At 41.5% G+C, this 21,128-nt stretch overlaps 1 protein-coding gene across 2 annotated transcripts in view; it reads left to right on the top strand.

The window, feature by feature from the left end:
- Window positions 1-12,960: 12,960 nt before the first annotated feature.
- The window catches only part of KIAA0232 (KIAA0232 ortholog), a 56,072-nt gene continuing 47,904 nt past the window's right edge, over window positions 12,961-21,128 (top strand). The window contains exon 1 of one of the 2 annotated variants that reach the window (XM_008056210.2): window positions 12,961-13,475. In XM_008056210.2, coding sequence (XP_008054401.1) covers window positions 13,245-13,475 — 231 coding nt within the window. In that variant the 5' untranslated portion in view covers window positions 12,961-13,244. The remainder of the gene's footprint in view (window positions 13,476-21,128) is intronic. The other variant, XM_008056212.2, reaches the window with a different exon arrangement.

Raw genomic sequence — 21,128 nt, 5'->3', positions numbered from 1 at the left:
TTAAAAGCACAGACAACAAAAACAAAGACAGACAAGTGGAGCTTAATTAAACTAAAAAGCTTCTGCACAGCAAAATAAATAATCAACAAGAGTGAACAGACAATCTATAGAATGGGAGAAAATATTTTCTAACTATTCATCTGATGGCGACTAAAACCAGAATATATTAAGGAACTCAACAACAGAGTCCTTTAAAAAGTGGGCAAAGGGCTGGGTGCAATGACTCACTCCTGTAATCTCAACATTTTGGGGGGCAGAGGTAGGAGGATTGCTTGAACCCAGGAGTTTGAGACAGCCTAGGCAACATAGCAAGACCTCATCTTTACAAAAAATTAAAAACAAAACAAAACAAAAAACTAGCTGGGCATGGTGGTGTGTGCCTGTAGTCCCAGGGAGATTGAGGCAGGAGGATCTCTTGAGCCCAGGAGTTTGAGGCTGTAGCGAGCCATGATTTTGCCACTGCACAATCCTGAAAGTCTAGGTGACAGAGTAAGACCCTGACTGAAAAAGAAAAGGTGGGCAAAGGATATGCATAGATATTTTCCAAAAGAAGACATGTGAGTGGTCAGCATCAGTAATCATTAGAGAAATGCAAATTAAAACCACAGTGAGATATCATTTTACCCCAGACAGAATGTCTGTAATTACAAAATAAAACCAGATGTTGACCAAGATGCTGAAGAAAGGCAACTCTTTTTTGGTTTTTTTTGAGTTGGAGTCTCACTCTGTCGCTCAGACTGGAGCGCAGTGGCCGCTCCCGGCCACTGCAGCCTCGACCCACTGGGCTCTGGCGATCCTTCCGCCTCAGCCTTCTGAGTAGCCGGACTTACAGGCGCACGCTATCACGCCCGGCTGATTTATTGTAGAGATGAGGTCTCGCCAAGCTGCCCAGGCGGGTCTCGAACCCGCGGGCTCAGGCAATCTACTCACCTCAGCCACCCAAGGCGTGGGATTACAGGCTGAGCCACCGAGCCCGTCTAGAAAGGCAACTCTTACACCACTGTTGGTAGGAATGTAAATTAGCACAGCCTTGGTGGAAAACAATATAAACAGTACGGAGATTTCTTAAGGAACTAAAAAAGAGAATAGCCATTAGATCCATCAGTCCCAGTACTAGGTATGTACCCAAAGGAAAATAAATCAATGTATTAAAAAGATGCCTGCACTGATATGTCTGTCACAGCACTATTCGCAATAACAAAGCAATGGAATCAACCTAAGTGGCTGGATGGATAAGGAAAATGTGGCATGGGTGCACAGTGGAGTGTCACCTGGCCGTAACAGAGAGTGAAGTCATATCCTTTGCAGTGACATGGACGGGCCGGAGGCGGTCGCCTTAGCGGTAAGGCCCGAGCCAGGCCCAGCGAGACAGAGACTGCGTTGTCATTCGCCAGTGAGTGCTGAAAGTGTGTGCACTTGGAGCGTGGGATGGTGGACGGTGGAGGCTCCGGGAGAAGTGGGGTTGAGAGGGCAGTGGCTGCTGGGGCGTTAGCTGATGGGCGCAGGGTACGTTGTCGAGGTGGTGGATGCCCTCAGCCCCGACGTGACCCCTGCACAGTCGTCGCACTTGACGCGTTAAATTTGTATCCCTCAAAAAGATGAACTTCTGTGCTAAGGTGCTGCAGTTTTGGGGTTGTTTCTGCAACATGATCTACCTTACTTTAACTAAGTGACCTTCTCCCCCCAGAGGTTGCCCCCTGACTCTCCTTACCCTAGTTAGTCTCAGTTCTCTTTTTGCTTTGTCAGTAAGCTTTACTTGTTCGTTTATACAGTCTGATTTTATCAATGAGTCTTCCATGAGTTCTTTGAAATGTAAGGAAATTTAACCTGTTGAAATGTGAGACCTGTCAAACGTAAAGGTAGTTGTTTTCCAGTTCCCTCAAACACTTCCTCTTGGGCACGTTGTGCTAGAATAGCTGTGACTGGCATCTTGTCTTCTGGAAAGAAGGAAGAGTGCTTCAGACCGTCTGTAGGCACCTGGGAGGGGCCTGTGCACTCTGTTGGAGAGAGGTGAGGGGCCTTTGTTTGCTCAATGTGATCATTTGCTGGAGGGAGTCAGAGGCACTGTTGCTCCGCAGAGCTTCTGTGGCTGTGGAAGTGGCTTTGATCACCATAGCCACTAGCCACATGTGACTGTTGAGCCCTTGAACTGCAGCTCGTATAACTGAGGAACTGGCTTTTGACCTCAAATGGCCACACATGACTGGTGGCTACTGTATTGGATGGTGCAGTGAGACTCTAGGACATCATGCGGGTGACATAATGGTAGGTGAAGAAAGTAGAATGCAAAAGTGTGTATATACATACTATACACATATATGTTAATATGCTGAAATAGTTTTAAAAAGACCTGTGCAGAAGAAAAAACACTAGTAATAAGCACACTAAATGCTAACAGTGAATATTCATTGCTGAAATTATGTGTGGGTGACAGCAAAAATATGGAATCAGCTATGCTGCCCATCGCAAGTATACTGGACTTAAAAAAAATGTGGTACATATAAACAATGGAATATTGCGCAGCCATGAAGAAAGACAAAATTACGAACTTCACAGCGACTTGGATGGATTTAGAGTCTATAGTACTCGGTGATCTATCACAGAAACAAAGAACTGAGTATCACATGTTCTGACTCACAAGCAGACCCTGAGCAATTATCTTAATACTATAGGAAAAGGGTTGGCAGTAGTGGGAAAATGCCAGGGGTGGGGGAGCATACGTCATCAGTAAGGGTGCTTGATCTCAAACCAGATGAAGTGAGGACCAAAGGGAGGTCCAGACTTTACAGTGACCATTTGTATGTCTAACCCTGGACTGTATCCATCTTTAAAATAAAAATTAAAAAAAAGCGTGGGTGTTCTTCTGTTTTCATATTGTAAAAAATACTTGAAAGAAGGACAAATTATGAACGTCACAACAACTTGGATGGTCTTTGAGTCTATAATACTGAGTGATCTATCACAGAAACAAAGAACTGAGTACCACATGTTCTCATTCATAAGCGGACCCTGAACAATGATCATAATACTATAAGAAAGGGGATGGCAGTAGTGGGAAGATGCTGGGCGGGGAGGTGGGGGGCACACCTCATCAACAAGGGTCCCTGCATAATGAACATTTGTATACCTCACCCTGAATTGTACCTCACATCTTTAAAATAAAATAATGAAAAAAATACTTGAGCGGGCACAGTGTCTCGCGTCTGTGAGTGATCCCAGCACTTTGAAAGGCAAAGTGGGAGGATTGCTTAAGTTCTGGAGTTCGAGAACCTCCTGCGTGACATAGTGAAACCTTGTTTCTATAATGAAAAAAAAAAAATTAGCTGGGCATGGTGGCATGTGCCCTGTAGTCCTAGCCAGGAGATCAAGGCTGCAGTGGGCTATGATTACACCACTGCACTGAGTGACAGTGAGACCTGTCAAACAAACAAAAAACAAGTAAAATCTTGTATAATAAAAGTATATATGAAAAGCTTGAGAAGAAAAAAGAAATACTCTGAGGCTAATAGACTGCTTCAGCAAGCGACTGTATTGGTTTAATAGCGCTGCCCAGATTTTACTGTTGTCCACATTCTGCATTTTGCCTAGAGAGGCCCAATTCGTAACTGTTTCCTCTCAGTGCTCTTCATTAGCAGTTGTGCTGGAACACAAGTAAATTGAGAAAACAGCCCACAAATAATATTTATGCAACCATATCAAAAAGAGATTATGCTTTTTGAAACGTCTGTGTTGTAATCACATATGAAATGATTTACATTATATTACAAAAAAAGGGAGCCATCTTAAATTTAAATTAAGTTGGCCATATGTCTGCTATACTTTAGCCCTAAAGAAAAGTGTATGTCCCTTATAGCTTTTAAGAAATACTGCTAGTACACCCTAAACTATCTAGGAACATTAAGGGGAACCGTAATTTGAATTACTTTAAGTAGTATATGTGGTGTTACAAAGTGTGTAAAAAGATGACACTGTATTTCTCAGAACATTGTTACATGAGGGATAAGATTTTGGAAGATTAATGAACTTCTCAGAACAATTCCTCACTCCTCCCAGAAACTCTTTATTATTAAATTCCTCATTTGACATTTGTGACATGATCATGTTGTATCTGTTTGTTGAAAAGCTATGCAATAATTTAAGTACTTAGATCTGTTTTTTTCCCTTAATAGACAAACTATTTAGGGCTAGTTATAGCACCTTAAAAACATGTCGACTAGATAAAGAATTATGGTGTGTGTGTAACCTTAGTGCAGGTGGGCTTTCTTGGGGACTGCCATGGGAGTGCGTATGGCTCAGGTGCTGTTCTTTCCTCAGTCCACCGCAGTCTCACTGCCCTGCACAGAGCAGTGTTCGTATTGTCCCCAGAGCCTGCATAGAGTTGTTCCAGTCTCTGGGGAATACTTTTCATTTACCACTAGGGCTGCTTTTAATCCTAAGTTCTTAAAATGGCTTGAAGTTGCACACTAGGCAGCAGAAGAAGCCCAGTGTGCTGAGCTCTCTGAGTCGGTACTCCTTGGGAATAGTGTAGCTTAAAAGCGTGGAGATTACTCTGCACACGTCTGCATTCCAAAACAAGTGGAAAACCAGACAGCCAAGGGAGGCCATTGTATTTCTAGATTCCCTCTTCTCTGTGTGTAAGCCCTTAGGTTCTTTTCATGATCACACTTGAACTTTGTGGTAGAGAACTGTAATGTTACTTGACATGAGGAAAGATCCTGACAAGGTTAGAACTAGGTTATTATAATTGAAGATGATCTCATAGTTGTTTCTTTAAGGATAGTAAGGAAATTGAGTGTTTTGTTCTAAAAGGCTAATGTATTTTAAATAATTGCTGTCTTTATATAATCACATCAGTGAAGGAATCTATTATATTAAGCATATATAAGCAATGTGGGGGTTCATTTATAGTAATACTTCTCATTTCTATGGCATTTTGTGAAATGCAGAGACCATAGAATACCTGGGTGTACTTTTCTTTTCTTTCTTTCTTTTTTTTTTTTTGAGTTGGAGTCTCACTCTGTTGCCCAGACTGGAGTGCAGTGGCCGCTCCCGGCCACCGCAGCCTCACCCTGCTGGGCTCCAGCGATCCTTCCTCCTTAGCCTTCCAAGTAGCCGGAATTACAGGCATGCACTACCACGCTCGGCTGATTTGTTGTAGAGATGAGGTCTGGCTGCCCAGGCGGGTCTCGAACCCGGGGGCTCAGGCAATCCGCTCACCTCAGCCTCCCAAAGGCGTGGGATTGCAGGCTGAGCCACTGAGCCTGGCTCTGGGTGTACTTTTCATGTGCTCGTTGCAGCAATTTTGTGAGAGGCTGAGAGAGGGAAAGTAAATAGGTATTCTGTTTTACAGATGAAAAAACAGAAGACCTTGAGAAATTGTGGGCACAAAACCCAGTTATTAGGTAGCAGAGGTAGGTCAGACGCAAAAACCTAGATATTATGATTGCTAAATTAGTGTTCTTTCCACTCTTCTGTTCTACCTCCATGAATTAAAGAAGACTCAAATGATATGTCAACTTTTATTGGCATTTAATTGACTATTTTTGCATTCTTAATATAAATCATTAAAAATTTAAGGCAAAAAAGACAAATTCCCATCACTTTGGGAGAGTGAGGCAGGAGGATCTTTTGAGGCCAGGACATGCTGAGATAGCATCCCTACGAATAAATTAAAAAATTAGCCAGGCATGGTGGCCCATGTCTGTAGTCCTGTTTACTCAGGAGGCTGAGGTGGGAGGATTGCTTGAGCCTAGGAGCTTGAAGCTACAGTGACTGTGATCGTACTACTGCACTGCAACCTGGGTGACAGAGCAAGACCCTATTTGTTAAAAAAAAAAAAAAAAAAGGGCCGGGTGCGGTGGCTCAAGCCTGTAAGCCTAGCACTTTGGGAGGCTGAAGCGAGAGGATTGAGCCCACGGGTTCGAGACCAGCCTGGGCAACATGGTGAGACCTTGTCTCTACAATAAATTTAAAAAAATATTAGCTGGGTGTGGTAGTGCGTGCCTGGAGTTCCAGCTACTTGGAAGGTGGAGGCAGAAGGATCACCAGAGTCCAGCAGGTCGACGCTGGGGTGGCCGTGAGCTTGCCACTGCACTGCACGTTGACGGCGTGAGACTCCGACTCAAAAAAAAAAAAAAAGACAAATTTTAAAATAAGTATATTTATTGTAGTACCCATTTGAGATGATCTGGGTTAATTTTGCATGAGAAGAAGATGAGACGATTTAAAGGTCCTTTTCTTTTGGCATAAACCTCTGAAGAAGGGAATCTTAAAATGAAAGCATTTCTGAATATACAAGGTAGTACTTTTTCTTTAAACCTTTTTTTTTTACAGAATTTAGCTCAACGAATATGAAATTTAATTTTCTACTAACTAAGTTTCACATTTGGAAAGAAAGTAGGGATGAACAGACAGACTTTGAAACTTGCGAGTTTGCCGGTTACGTTCTTGAGCAGGCCGCGTGGATGAGCGTGGCTTTTGCCTGTGCTTGTCAGAAACTCCACCCCCAGTGCCTTGACCACTAGAGGTAAGTTCCACTGTGGTGGGTCATACCTGAAATGGTATTTATTTATCATTTTTTGAGTCAGAATCTCACTCTGTTGCCCTGCTGGCATGCTCGTGGCCACCGCAGCCGCGACCTGCTGGGCTCCGGTGATCCTTCTGCCTCAGCCTTCCAAGTAGCTGGAACTACAGATACACCTCGCCTAGCAATTTTTAGGTTTATTATAGAGATGAGGTCTTGCCAAGTTGCCCTGGCCAGTCTCAAACCCGTTGGCTCGAGCAATCCTCTCGCCTCGGCCTCCCAAAATGCTGAGATTACAGGCATGGGCTACCATGCCCGGCTATTTATTTATTTACATTTTTTGCTTTACCTGCCAGGGATGAATCCTAACCCTAACTCTAACCCTAAGGTGAGCCAACACACCTAGAGTCTCCTCTTTTCAGTTCAGAACCAGAAATAGTCTCTAACTTGCTCAAGTGTTCACCTGTCTACCAGAGCCTCGCTGTATAGGCATAGAAAGCTTAGTGTTGGTATTCTATACCTAGGTTGTCTGCTAACAGTTTGAGTTCAAAGCAAGGAGGAGGGATACTCTTTACCTCCAAGAACTTTTAGACCTGTTGTTATGGTACAGGAAAAAGCCATCTCATGGTTGGTGCTTTTAAGAATCCCTGGTTTTAGTATCCACTGAAAGGTACTGCATAGGTGAATATGGAGTAATCTAAAGCTACAGACTTATCAGCCTTGCTTTTTCTTTTCCTTGGTCTCTGCTGTCTGTACAACATAGATTATAATCACTAGTGACTATTTAGACATGACCCATTACTTAAAAATTATTTGCAATCAGGTTTTGAACAAGTTAAGGAAGAGTTTTCTTAGGGGTAATAATACAAGTGAAGGTTTTAACCAGTTTTGAGATCATGTGGCGGTTCAGTGTGCTTTGCTTTATTTTGTACTCGTATGCTAATTTTTTTCACCTACATCTTGAATCCTTTCACTTGGCTAAAGAAATGTGAAGTCTTTTACTGACAATAGAGAGAATACTATGGTTAGGGTGACATCGCATAATAAAAAACGAAAACAGTGTTTCTTTTTTTTTGAGTTGGAGTCTCACTCTGTTGCCCAGACTGCAGTGCAGTGGCCCCTCCCGGCCACCGCAGCCTCTACCTGCTGGGCTCCGGCGATCCTTCCGCCTCAGCCTTCCCAGTAGCTGGAACTACAGGCGCACGTTACCACACCCGGCTAGTTTTTTTAAATTTATTGTAGAGATAAGGTCTCGCCAAGTTGCCCAGGCGGGTCACGAACCTCACTGTCAGTTTTTAAGACCCTCGTGTATATAAATGATGGGGAGAAGAAGGCATATACCACCTTATTCACAGTAAGAGTAATATTTTGGAGGTTCTGTGGCAGACAGTTGTATCAACATTCTTCTGATATTTCCGTATCCTCTGGGTCTGATGTATTTTGTTGGATTACATTCCCTAAAATTTTGTTTAGAATTTTTGCATCTGTGTTCGTGAGGCATATTGGTATTTATTTATTCTAGCTTTCTCTGGGGAGGGAGGGGTATACCTCATCAACAAGGGTCCCTGCATAATGAATATTTGTATACATAACCCTGAATTGTGCCCCACATCTTTTAAAAAAAATAGCTTTATCTGGTTTTGGTATCAGTTCAATGCTGGTCTCATAATATGACTTGAGAATTATTCCCTTTTCAAGTTTTTGGAAGTGTCTATATAGAATTGGCATTGCATTTTCCTTGACTGTTTGGTAGAACTGACTTTTGAAGCGCTTGGGGGTGGAGCACATTAATGACCTGGTCACCTCCTACAGGTCCTACCTCTCAGTGTCATCACAACGGCAGCCAAGCTTCAGCATGAGTTTTAGAGAGGATACTTAAGTCATAGCGTTCTAGTATCATTTTTTTCTGCCTGAAGGAATTAATTCCACATTTCTTGAAAGTTATCTTTGATGAGTACAGAATTCTAGGTTGACAATTTAAAAAAATAAAATCTTTGAGTACTTTTGGCTGGGCTCAGTGGCTCGTCCTGTAGTCCCAGCACTTTGGGAGGCCAAGCTGGGAGAATTGCTTGAGGCTATGAGTTCAAGACCAGACCTGGCAACATGGCAAGATCTCATCTCTACAAAACATAGGGAGATCTCATCTCTCCTGAGCCCAGGAAGATAAGGCTGTGGTGAGCCTTGATCATACACCAAGGTACTACTGCCTGGGTGACAGAGTTAAGACTCTGACTCAAAAAACCTAAAATAAAAAATAAATCTTTGAGTACTTTAAAGTTTTTGTTCCATTATTTCCTGACTTGCATTGTTTCCAGCAAGAACTCTTATCTTTTATTTGTTATATTAAATGTTTCTTTTTTCCTCTAGCTGTTGGAGATGTTTCTCTTTATCACGATTTGAGTAATTTTGTTATGGTGTTCCTGGATGTCTTTTTCTTCATGTTTCTTTCACCTGGAGTTCATTGAGCTTCTTGGATCTGTGAATTTTAGTTTTCATCAGTTTTTGAAAAAATTTCAGCCATTATTTCTTCAAGTGTTTTTTTCTGTCTCTTTCTTTTTCTCCCCTCAGGCATCAGTTACATGTATGTTAGGCTTCTTAAAGTTGTCACGCAGCGCACTGGTGGTACCCTGTTCATTTTTTAAAGTCTCTTTTTCTTTTTTTTGAGTCAGTCTCTGTCGCCCAGGCTGGAGTGCAGTGACATGCTCATAGCCTCCACACCCTCCACCTGCTGGGCCTTAGGTGATTCTTCTGCCTCAACCTTCCAAGTTGCTGGAACTACAGGCGCATGCCACCACACCCAGCTAATTTTTTTGATTTATTGTAGAGATAAGATCTCGCCAAGTTGCCCAGACTGGTTTTGAACCCCTGGACTCAGGCAATCCTTTCATCTCCTTCCCAAAGTGCTGGGGTTACAGGCATGCGCCACCGTGCTGGACAAATTCTTTTTTTCTATTTTCTTTTGCAATTTTAAAATTTAGTAATCTTTTCTTCTGAAATGTCTGATTTACCATTAATCTCATCCTGTGTGTTTTTCATCTTGTACATTGTAGTTTTCATTTCTATGAAATGAAATGTTTCTGTGAAATGAGATGTTTGATTTTTGTATCGTTCATTCTCTACTTAATTTTTCAGACATATAGAATATTGTTATATCCTAACTAATATGTCCAGTTCTAACTTTTATATCAGTTCTGGGTTTTATTTCAGTTCATTTATTTTTCTCCTAATTTCCACTACTTTTGTGTTTTTCTTTGTATGCCTGAGAGGTTGGCAGACTAAATTTTGCCTTCTTGGGTGCTGAATATTTTTGTGTTCCTATAAATATTACAGAGCTTTATTCTCGGACCACAGTGACATTGGTTGGAAACAGTTTAGTTATTTAGGTCTTGCTTTTGTGATTTGTTAACCCGAACAGTGTTTGGTCTAGGGCTAATTATTCCCCACGCAACTAAAACAAGACCCTTCTGTTTACTCTACCCATTGTCCCCTGGATTGGGAGATTTTCAGTCCAGCTGCTGGGAAACAGGTACTATTTCCAGTTATGTGGAGGATCAGATACTGTTTGTGCCTATCTTTTATGGTAGTCCTTTCCTGTATCTTGGGTAGTTCCTCACATGCATGCACCAGTTATTATTCTTTTTTTTTTTTTTTTTTTTTAGTTGGAGTCTCACTCTGTCACCCAGACTGGAGTGCAGTGGCCGCTCCCGGCCACCGCAGCCTTGACCTGCTGGGCTCCGGCGATCCTTCCACCTCAGCCTACCAAGTAGCTGGAACCACAGGCGCGTGCTACCACGCCCGGCTAATTTTTGATTTATTGTAGAGATGAGGTCTCGTCAAGTTGCCCAGGTGGGTCTCGAACCCGCGGGCTCAGGCAGTCTACTCACGTCGGCCTCCCAAAGTGCTGGGATTACAGGCTGAGCCACCGAGCCTAGCCACCAGTTATTATTCTGCTGAATACCTGAGGGCAATCCTTTGCAGATCTCTGGTGTTTTCTCTCTCTGCAGCTTTATTGACTTCTAGTAAGGCTTCCCGTGAATTCTAGCTGCCTTACATTCTCTCCCCTGGTTCCTTCAGCCACTGTTTTAAATCTTCTCACCATCTTGGTTGATCTTCACTAAATGATAACCAGACTGTCATGTGATATCTCCAGAAATGAGTGATGATGATGGTGATTTTTAGTCGGCTTCTCACTGTGTCACCCAGGCTGAAGTGCAGTGGCATGATCACAGTTATGGCTCATGGCAGCCTTGACCTCCTGGGTTTAAGAGATCCTTCTACTTCAGCATCGTGAGTGGCTGGGACTACAGGCGCATGCCACCACAACCACCTAATTTTCTGATTTTTTGTAGAGATAAGGTTTCGCTGTGCTGTCCAGGCTGGCTTCAAACTCCTGACCCAAGCAGTCTGCCTGCCTTGGCCTCCCAAAGTGTTGGGATTACAGGCCTTGACTGTATTATTTGATCGATAATCTCTCTGGCATCCTGAGATCCAAACATATTAAATGATTTATGAAAAACACTTTGAGCAGGGCGCGGTGTCTCACGCCTGTAATCCCAGCACTTTGGGAGGTGGAGGTGAGATGATTGCCTGAATCTGTGGGTTTGCGACCAGGCTGGACAACATGATGAGACCTTGTCTCTACAATAAATCAACAAATTAGCCAGGCATGACGGCGTGCCTATAGTTCCAGCTACTTGGAAGGCTGAGCTGGAAGGATCGCCTGAACCCAGCAGGTCGAGGCTGTGGTGACTGTGAGTGTGCCACTACACTCCAGCCTGGGCAACAGAATGAGACTCCACCTCAGGAAAAACAAAAAACAAACACAAGAGAAAGAAAGAAAGAAAAACACTTTGAAAGTCAGCTAGAAAATTTCAGCTGGTGAAGTTATAGAAAGTTTATGCTTTAATTTATCTATTTTTCATAATTCAGAAAAAATGGGATTTTTTGAAAGTAGTAAAATAGGTATTGGTGACACATTGATCTAGTGACAGTGCTGTGGTGAACTTAAAATGATTTTCTTTATATTCAATGTACGTTAAATTTACACCACAGTTATAGGTAAAATTCAAGAAACTCAGTCTTAAATTTTTGGGGAAGAGTGTTTGTATTTCTGACTCGATGCTTTTACTAACATTTATTAAAAATTCTTTCAAAGTCAGTTTTAGTAGCCCTCTTATCGTCTGTTAAAATTCACGCAAAAACTGAGCTGATGAACATACCTTTCACTATGTTAGTTTTCATTTTCTAGTGATATAAATTCATCAGAACTCTTACATGAAAAATATTATGATTTAATTGGCTGATACAGTGGCTCATGCCTGTAATCCTGGCCCATTGGGATTAGTGGGAGGATCACTTGAGGCTAGGAATTTCCCAAGACCAGCCTGGACAATATAGCAGCACCCTATTCCCATTAAAAATTAAAAATAAATAACTTAGTAAGGTTAGTTTGACATATTGAAAGTATGTTGGTTTAGGAGGGAAAGCTATTAAATTGAAAGTGTCATTTATCACAAATGATCACAAATTCAACCTAGGTATATAAGAAGAAGAATTTCAATAGGTATGATCATATAGCCTGGCATGGCTGGTAAAACAAATTGGTGCCTCACCTTGATTTTTGTGAAATAAATGATGACCAGTCCTAAAGTTTTGAGCCATACAAAGTAACTAATTGCCTGCATAAAACTTAAAGGACTAATTTTTAACCAGTGTTTCAGTGAAATTACTCTCCAGCTGCTTACTTCTGTTATCCTTAGATATGACCTAGTGATGTATCAGTATGTAAATTCTTTCAGCATTACAGAAACAAAATTTTACTAGTCCAGTCTCTTGAAATAGCAAAGTAAGCGTAAGTATAGTTGAGCTCATGCAAAGCATAAGCGTCTGAATTTTCCTTTCTTTTAAATGATATTAAGCTTTTAAAAAGTTCTCAGTATCATTTTAAAAGTTTGTTTGTTTGTTTATTTGAGATGGGATCTTACTGTGTGCCAAGGCTGGAGTGCGGAGGCTGTTCACATGCACAAGCATAGCACGCTGCAGCCTCACACCCCAGGGTTCAAGCAGTCTTCCTGCCTCAGCTCCTGAGTTGGGACTGTAGGCATATGCTGCAGTGCCCAGGTTCATTTTAAAACTTTAAAATGTCAGAGATTACAGGGGGAAAAACAAATCCGTGTCCTAAGATACCAAAGATCTTTTGTTTTGTTTTTGGAGAGATGAGATCTCACTATGTTATGTTGCCCAGGGTGATCTTGATTTTCTGGTCTAAAACATTTCTCCCACCTTGGTCTCCCAGAGTGCTGGGATTGCAAGTGTAAACCACTGTGTCTAACCCTAAGAGTAAAGATATTTTAATAAAGAGGAACAAGTAATTTGATTTTTTTCAAAAGATTAATGCTTTAATTTATATCTGTATATAATGCATACCTTTTTTTCCCCTCTTATTTCTGTAGGTTCTGCCGGAGACTTCCATTTGGCCTCAATGTGAAAGTAAAGTAGAAAATCACATCTACATGTGTGTTGCTATCAGGATGTTGATTTATTGGTCATGCCTGAAGAGAGAAATTCTATTTTAGATGGCTGACTACCAGCAAAAATAAATGCTTATTCTAGATGTCAAGCATCTCTCCTTTTTACTGGAGTGAAAATCTCCTCCAGATACCAACAGAATATCAACTGCAGAAAATGCTTCACATTTTAAGGATGTCAGCAACTTAAATTCATGCACCCTATCTGTACAGTTGTTGTGGATGGTTTGCCATCTGAAAGCTCCTCAAGTTCTTATCCAGGCCCTGTGTCTGTTTCTGAAATGTCTCTGCTTCATGCTTTGGGTCCAGTGCAGACCTGGCTGGGACAAGAGCTCGAGAAATGTGGCATCGATGCCATGATTTATACTCGGTATGTCCTCAGTCTTCTGCTGCATGACAGCTATGACTACGACCTACAGGAACAGGTATTTACATGTTAAATATTTTGTGAAAACTGTGTCTGTATGTATACATTCTTAAAAGAGCGCTTTCATACTCTAGAAGTAGGTTATTCAACATGTGGTTTACCAGTGGAAAGATGGTACGATTGTCTTGGCATGTAAATCAGTTGTGTCACTAGGCACACTGTTTCTTCTGTGTTCTTCATAGCGAGACTTTCTCAGTGTTAATTACTTTCCGGCACAGACTCCAGATCTTGTCATGGACTGGTCATAGTTTGATGACCTGCTACCCTTGAGTAGCACTGCTGTAGAATGTTGGTTTCTACTATTTAGGAAGCTCACACATTATGACTAGATATTTAATCATTGAGTCTATTATACTTCTTATCCCAAATTTAATAGTGTATTTTATCCACAAGAATGATGTTCAACCACTTGTTAATCAAAGTGTGTGTGGCAAATCAGCAGACTTAAAGTTTAGTGAAGCATATAACTTTGCCGTAAGTCATTGTGTGTCATTACACACCTTTGTTTGACTTTGGTGCTGAGTTTAATGTGGGAAACCAACCAAATCTATGTTCTTGAAAAAATTCTCTGTCTCACTCTCCAAGAGAAGCTATAGAACATAAGGCCTGCCAGAAGGGAAGCACAATTATCAATGGTTAATGAATGGACTCTGAGTGGCTTCTGTGTACAAATTTCACATAAAATCTTTTGGTTTTTATAGACCTGGGAGTATTTTGTGGGTAGTTTTTGTTGCTGTTTTAAACCATTGTTACTAACGCTGAAAGTGGGAACAAAATTTCATTGACAGAAGAAACTGGCTTTGTGCTTCCAAATCACACAAAAAAACCTCGAAGTCCATAAATAATGCATACAGAGGGTTTCATCATGACATTTAACATTTTTTGAACAGCACATCTCTTTGATAAGAGGTGTTTCTCATAGTTTTTAGCCAGACACAGCTGCGTTTTTTTCTTTTTTTTTTTTTTTGAGTTGGAGTCTCACTCTCGCCCAGACTGGAGTACAAGTGGCCGCGACCTGCTGGGCTCTGGCGATCCTTCTGCCTCAGCCTTCCAAGTAGCTGGAACTACGGGCATGTGCCACCACGCCTGGCTAATTTTTTGATTTATTATAGAGATGAGATCTCGCCAAGTTGCCCAGGCGGGTCTCGAACCCACGGGCTCAGGCAATCCACTCACCTCAGCCTCCCCAAGTGAGGGATTACAGGCTGAGCCACCGAGCCCGGCTAGCTGCGTTTTTTTCTGCTTCCAGGTTGCTTACTCCTTGGCTGGTGGAAATTAAGTAAGGTTTTATGGGGATTGACTTATAAACTAATAATCAGCAAATGTGTCATTTTGTTGGTTAGTATTTTGTATAATTTCCTTACTGAAGCCCTTTATTGCCACCTTTCTAATAAATGTCAAATATACTTCCTTGTAGGTAAGTAAAATGTTAAATCTGTGAACATGGAAAAACTTATTTCCAGAAATGAAGATACTTCTCGTCATTCAAAAATCATGTACTTTGGTTGTAAACATGTAATCATAAGGAATGAATAGCTTTTTAGTAGGACTTTATCTTCTCTTTTCTTAGAGTTGTGTGTCAGGAATATTAGCCTAGAATTTTTGATCAATAGCAGTAATTTTACTAGCACAGAGTATTTATTTGCTAGGTGCTATGGAACATAACAAGATAAAATGTAGACCTACTGTTGATAAGATTATAGTGAAACTCAGACTTGCTTGTGAATCCTCTGGTTTCTTTAGTATTGTAAAGAACCTGTAGAGATTATTTGGGGTCAAGGATCAGTGAACTGTCCGTATCTGACTATGTTTGATCCTCCTTCCAAAGTGATTGTTCCTTCTTTAGGACACAGGACAGATAAAGGTTAGTGAACATGCCTGAAGTTTTAAGGAGAATTCACAGGGAAATAAAAGGCCCCTAAAATACTTTAACCCTCTGCCAAGGGTAAGAGTGTGCCAAGTTCCATGCTGATGAGGATGGTCAAGTTAAAATGATGCCTGTATTTAATAAGAGGTGACTCAAGGGTCATTTATCCCCCATGTTATTTCTCTCTGCAGTTATAGTCCCCCTTTAGAAGTAACAAAAGCAGATGTGCGACGTAAGGGGAGGATGTATTTACTGTTTCCTCAGGAACAGTTAGGGCATAGAGCGGATAGCACGTCTCGCCCGGCGGTAGTAAGGAGATTGGGAAGGGGCCTGAGCTTAGCTGCTGTGATTCAGAACCCCAGCTAACAGCCAGACTTGCAGACCTGTGCTAGGTGAGGGAGTTACCACCATTCCTCATCCCTGGTTCAGTTCATGCTTGTGGTGGTCCAGCCCCCAAAGGGCAAATTGCTCTGTTCCTGAGTGTCCATTCCCTCACATCTTGGCTCACCCCTTGGTCCTTGAGTCAGTCTGCCTCTGAATTGCACCTGGCCTGTTTTAAGGCCTTTGCTTCAGCCACTAGCCTTATCTGTCCCATTTACCCCGTCACTTTTCCCTCTCTTGGTTGAAACACACACACAAAGCTCTTGAGTTCTAGAACAGAGGTTATGCATGAGTTTGGTCTCAGCTCTGCAGGATGATTAGGTAGGAGGTAAGGCTAATCAGACCTAGTCTTGTTTGAAGCTGAATCACCAAGTTGAGTTACCAGGCCGCTGATTGGGGCAGGGTTGTGCCCAGTTGTGGTGTCAGTTGGTTACTGTGTGGTTCTAGAGACCAGCTGCCTTTTAGCATGGAGATGTCATCACTGTGTCAGTCATTTTATTTTTGCCAATTTTTCTTCTTTTTTTTTGATCAGGATTAGTGTGTCTGGTAAGTATATTCTCAGATAATCGGATATTCACTATCTATCACTTGTAGATGACATTAACTGCCCTTTTTTCCCATCTTTCAAAGTCCAGGTTACCTTTCTCTGTGAAACTTCTGACGATTCCTGATTAAAGCAATGTCTTCTACCAAACTGGATCATACTTCTACTGTAAAACTCTTCATTATAGTTGCTGGAATAGTTTCTCCGTAGATAGTAACATTCTTATGGGCAGAAATTGTATATTCATGTTTTTAAAAATTGTTAACTTTTCTTTGTAAAATAATTGTAAACCTCAGAAGAACAGCAAGAATAATACAGAGAACGCTCATGTTCTCTTTAGTCACCAACTGTTAGCACTTTCAGACTTTTGCTTTCTTCCTTTTTCTATTGATATGTGACAGTTGTACAGATTTGAGGGATACAAATGATATTTTGATAGATGCACACAGTGTGTAATGATCAAATCAAGGTATTGCAGATACCCATTTCCTCAAGCATCTATTGTCATTTTAGGAACATTCCAGTTCTTCTCTTCTAGCTATTTTGAAATATACGATAAATTACTGTTAGCTATAGTACCCTACTGTACTATCAGAAACAGAACTTACTCCTTCTAACTGTATATTTAACCTACTTTAACCTGCTTCTTTTTGTCCCCCCCTTCACTTTTGCTTTCTGTCTTCTTCTCATGCTCCTCTCTCCTGAATAAAGTCGTATGTATTTCTTAAAATCAAGGACTGTCTCTTAGATTGCTATAGTACAGTCATAACATTATTATTAAATATACAATTGGTATTCAGTTTTTGTCAATTATTCAGTAATATTCTCTATTGCAATTTTTCCCCTCTAGTATCCAATTTGAGAGCATGCATTGACTGTAGTGGTCATATCTCTTTAATATCCTTTAATCTGGAATAGTTCCTTATTATTCTTTTGCATCTCATGACACTGGCATTTTTGGAGCATCCAGGCCAGTTTTGCCAAATGTCTGCTAATTTGGATTTGTTAGATATATTTCTTCATGTTTAGAGTTAGTGTATGTGTGTTTGGAGGGGAGTAACATTGTGTAAATGATGTTTCCTTCTTTTCTGTGCATCACATTTGGTGGCTCAGGTTAGCATTCTGTTTCATTTTTGGTGATGCTGACTTTGGTTTAGATGACATCCATCAGGTTTCTCCTCTGTAAAGCCAGATTTTCTTCTTTTTATTAATGAATGACCCCTGCAGAGAGACTTTGATAGTTTACCATCCACTGAGAGTTCAGTCCCACTTGAATCAGTTGCTAGTTTTGTGATTGAAACATGGTGATTTTTCTTTTTTTGAGTCATAGTTTCACTGGTGCCCAGGCTAGAGTGCAGTGGCACAGTCATGGCTCACTGAAGCCTTGACCTCCTGGGCAGTCCTTCTGCCTCAGTCTCCTGAGTAGCTGGGACTACACATGTGCACCACCACATCTGGCTAACTTTTTTATTTTTTGTAGAGATGAGGTCTCGCTATGTGGCCCAGGCTTGGATTTTTCTAACAAATCTACCTCCTCTACATTTAGTAGTTGATGTTCTACTGTAGTACCTTCATCTTTTTAAAATTTGTAGCCTGCTCATACAGGGAACACTACAGCAGGCCAAATGTAGTGCCAGCCATTTCATATGTAAGCATTGCCTTACTCAGTCTAAAGGCCAAACCTTGAAGGTAAGTACTGCTCGTATTTTCCTTGTTTTTACTCACATGGAAATCTAAGTCCGTGATCTGCTTGAAGCCACACGGTTCATGATGGATCAGGATTTGAGCCCATGTCTGTCATATTCATTTTTTATATATGCTTCTTTCTCAGGCCTATGACTGAGTTGGGGGAGGGGAGCATGCTGGGAGTGGGTAGAGACCCCATAGCTGCATCCTGGGGCCTGCCCTTTTATATCCCTTAATTGAATACATCCCCCTAATCACAACAGAGCACAGATGCCCTGGAGCAGGTAGTGTTGGTTTGGCTTGGTTTGGTTTGGTCTTTTATCTGGCTTTTCTAGTTAATCTGGGAAATTTTTTGTGTGTGTGTATGTTGGAGTCTCACTCTGTCACCCAGACTGGAGTGCAATGGCACGCTCCCGGCCACCGCAGACTTGCCCTACTGGGCTCCAGTGATCCTTCTGCCTCAGCCTTCCGAGTAGTGGGAACTGCAGGTGTGCGCTACCATGCCCAGCTAATTACCAGTTACGTTTTTTTAAAAGGAAATTTATTTGTTTAATGACTTAGTTTGATTTTTATTTTGTCTTATCCTCAGCCTTCCTGGACCCACGGTATTTAAAAAAGAGGGCCAGGCATGGTGACTTGAGCCTGTAATCCCGGTACTTTGGGAGGCTGGGGAGAGAGGATTGCCTGAGCCCAGGGGTTTGAGACCAGCCTGGGCAACTTGGTGAGACCTCGTCTCTACAATAAATGAAAAAATTAGCCGGGTATGGTAGCACATGTCTGTAGTTCTGGCTGCTTGGAAGGCTGAGGTGGAAGGATTCCCTGAGCCCAGCAGGTCAACAATGGGGTGGCCGTGAGCGTGCCACTGCACTCCAGCCTGAGTGACAGAGTGAGACTCCAACTCAAAATAAAATAAAATAAAATAGAGGACCCATTCTCAGTCTTCTTACCTGCTTTACTTTTCTTCATAACACTTGTTACTGCCTGAAACTGTAAGATAATTTGTGATATAATTAAATTTTATTTATATAATTCCCCTGCTGGAATATACAGTTCATGAAGTTAGGGACCTTTTCTGCCATGTTTTCTGCTATATTTTCAGCCCTTAGAACAGATCCTGGAATATAGAAGATGTTCAGATATTTATTAACAAATGAATAGCTGCGAGCTTCTTTCGCAGACCTGTGACTTGTGGCGGGGAGTGGGGGAGGGAAGCCTGCTGGAGTGGTAAAGACCCTCTAACTGCTCGCTGCCCCTGCCCTTCATGGAAGGCATGTGGCTCCTTTTATGCCCCCTAGCTGGATTGTGTCTTCTAGCTCAAGTCCATCATTCTAGAAATGTAGCTGGATTATTGCATTATCTATATTTGTCCACAGGTTATATTACAATCCAGTAGTGATTGCTAGGTGAGACTTATTACTTCTATGTCCAGTTGTTCTTTGAGCCTATTTGTAACCTACTCTTGTAGTATAGCCTGTTAGTTTTGCATTTCACTACTTGGAAAGCTCACATTTGCAGTGTTTCCCCTTACAGTTTACCACTATTCTTAACACTAAGAACTACAAAAATCTGACTATCCTGGGTTCCTCATGTGTTGTCACTGCATATACTATATTTCAAAGACATTTATTTGGCAGACATGAATTAAATACCTTCATTTGCATTCAAACAACACTTCCTATTTTTGTTCTTTCATTGTTTGGTTAAATGTACCTGGTTATCTTAATATTTTTCACATCCACATTTCAGAGCTCCAGGAAGGAAGGCAGGAGTGTTTTCCTAGATGCTTTCTAAGAAATAGCCCATGGTACTGATGGAAGAATATGCACATGCCAGTGTCCACTTTGACTTTCACAGTGGCTGGAACCATTCTGTCATGAAGTAGACATTGGGTAATTTATAAAGAATTAAGTGAGAGCTATCAGAAGGGTTATATGATGGAAAAAAGTGTACCACTGACCCAGACAAAAGTTTTCTTGAGTAGCTCCTTGACCTTGATCCCAAATGACTGTCAGACCCACAGCCTCCAGTTCTTTTTCCACCTTTTGAGATCTTTTCCCTCTTCTTACTGTAAGCCAGTATCAGGTAGTTAAGAACATGGGTAGTGGAGACCTAGGTTCTGTAGACCTGTAGACCTACAGAACCTGTAACCTAGGTTCTGACCCTGCCTCCTTTATTTTCTAACTTAGACCACTGACTTGAACAAGTTGACATCTCTGTGCCTGTCTCTCCATTTATTTTTTAATTTTTAATTTTTTTGGGAGATGGATTCTCGTTCTGTTGCCATTGCTGGAGTGCAGTGTCCCACATAGCTCACTGTAGCCTTGAATTCCTGGGCTCAGGGGATCCTCCTGCCTTAGGCTCCCAAGTAGTTGGGACAATAGTTGTTTTCTTCATTCCTGAGTTTTATACCTTATGTGCACATCTGATGACATTATTGAGAAATAAAGATTCATTTATTGGGCATATATTTATTGAACTCTTAGAGGTTCCAGACATCATTTTAGGTACTGGTAATATAGTTGTAGCAATACCAGATGTAAAGTAAGTGCTCAGTAAATATTGATGACAACTGCTGTGTTATTGCCATCCATTCAGATCTTTCCATCTCTCCATCAGGTAGTTATTTCCCCTGTTAACGGCCCCTCTTCTAGCAGGTGGGCTAATGTATTTATCAGAGGCAGAGATAAGCTGCTGATAGTGTATTTACAACAGTTTCCACAAGTCTCAATTAGAAATACTTGCCCTTGCCATATATCCTAATTATGGGTTCAGCAAACATGTTCACTGTAACATTTCTGAGTATAATTGCTATTTCTGAGGTGTTTCTTCTTTAGACTGAAGACTAACAGATTCCAGTGGCAATTACTATTATTTACTTGTGACATGATGATCGGGTTAAAAAAATAATAAATTTTAGGAAGGTAAACTAAAAGTCTTTTTTTTTTTTTGAGTTGGCGTCTCACTCCGTCGCCCAGACTGGATTGCAGTGGCCGCTCCCGGCCACCGCAGCCTCGATCTGCTGGGCTCCGGCAATCCTTCCGCCTCAGCTTTCTGAGTAGCCAGAATTACAGTCGCACGCTACCATGCCCAGCTCATTTTTGATTTATTGTAGAGATGAGGTCTTGCCAAGTTGCGCAGGTGGGTCTCGAACCTGCGGGCTCAGGCAATCCACT

This window comes from Carlito syrichta, unplaced genomic scaffold (assembly GCF_000164805.1).
Source record: "Carlito syrichta isolate Samal-C Ts95f unplaced genomic scaffold, Tarsius_syrichta-2.0.1 Scaffold302277, whole genome shotgun sequence".
NCBI lineage: Eukaryota > Metazoa > Chordata > Mammalia > Primates > Tarsiidae > Carlito > Carlito syrichta.
This window is presented reverse-complemented; position numbering and strand designations above follow the sequence as displayed.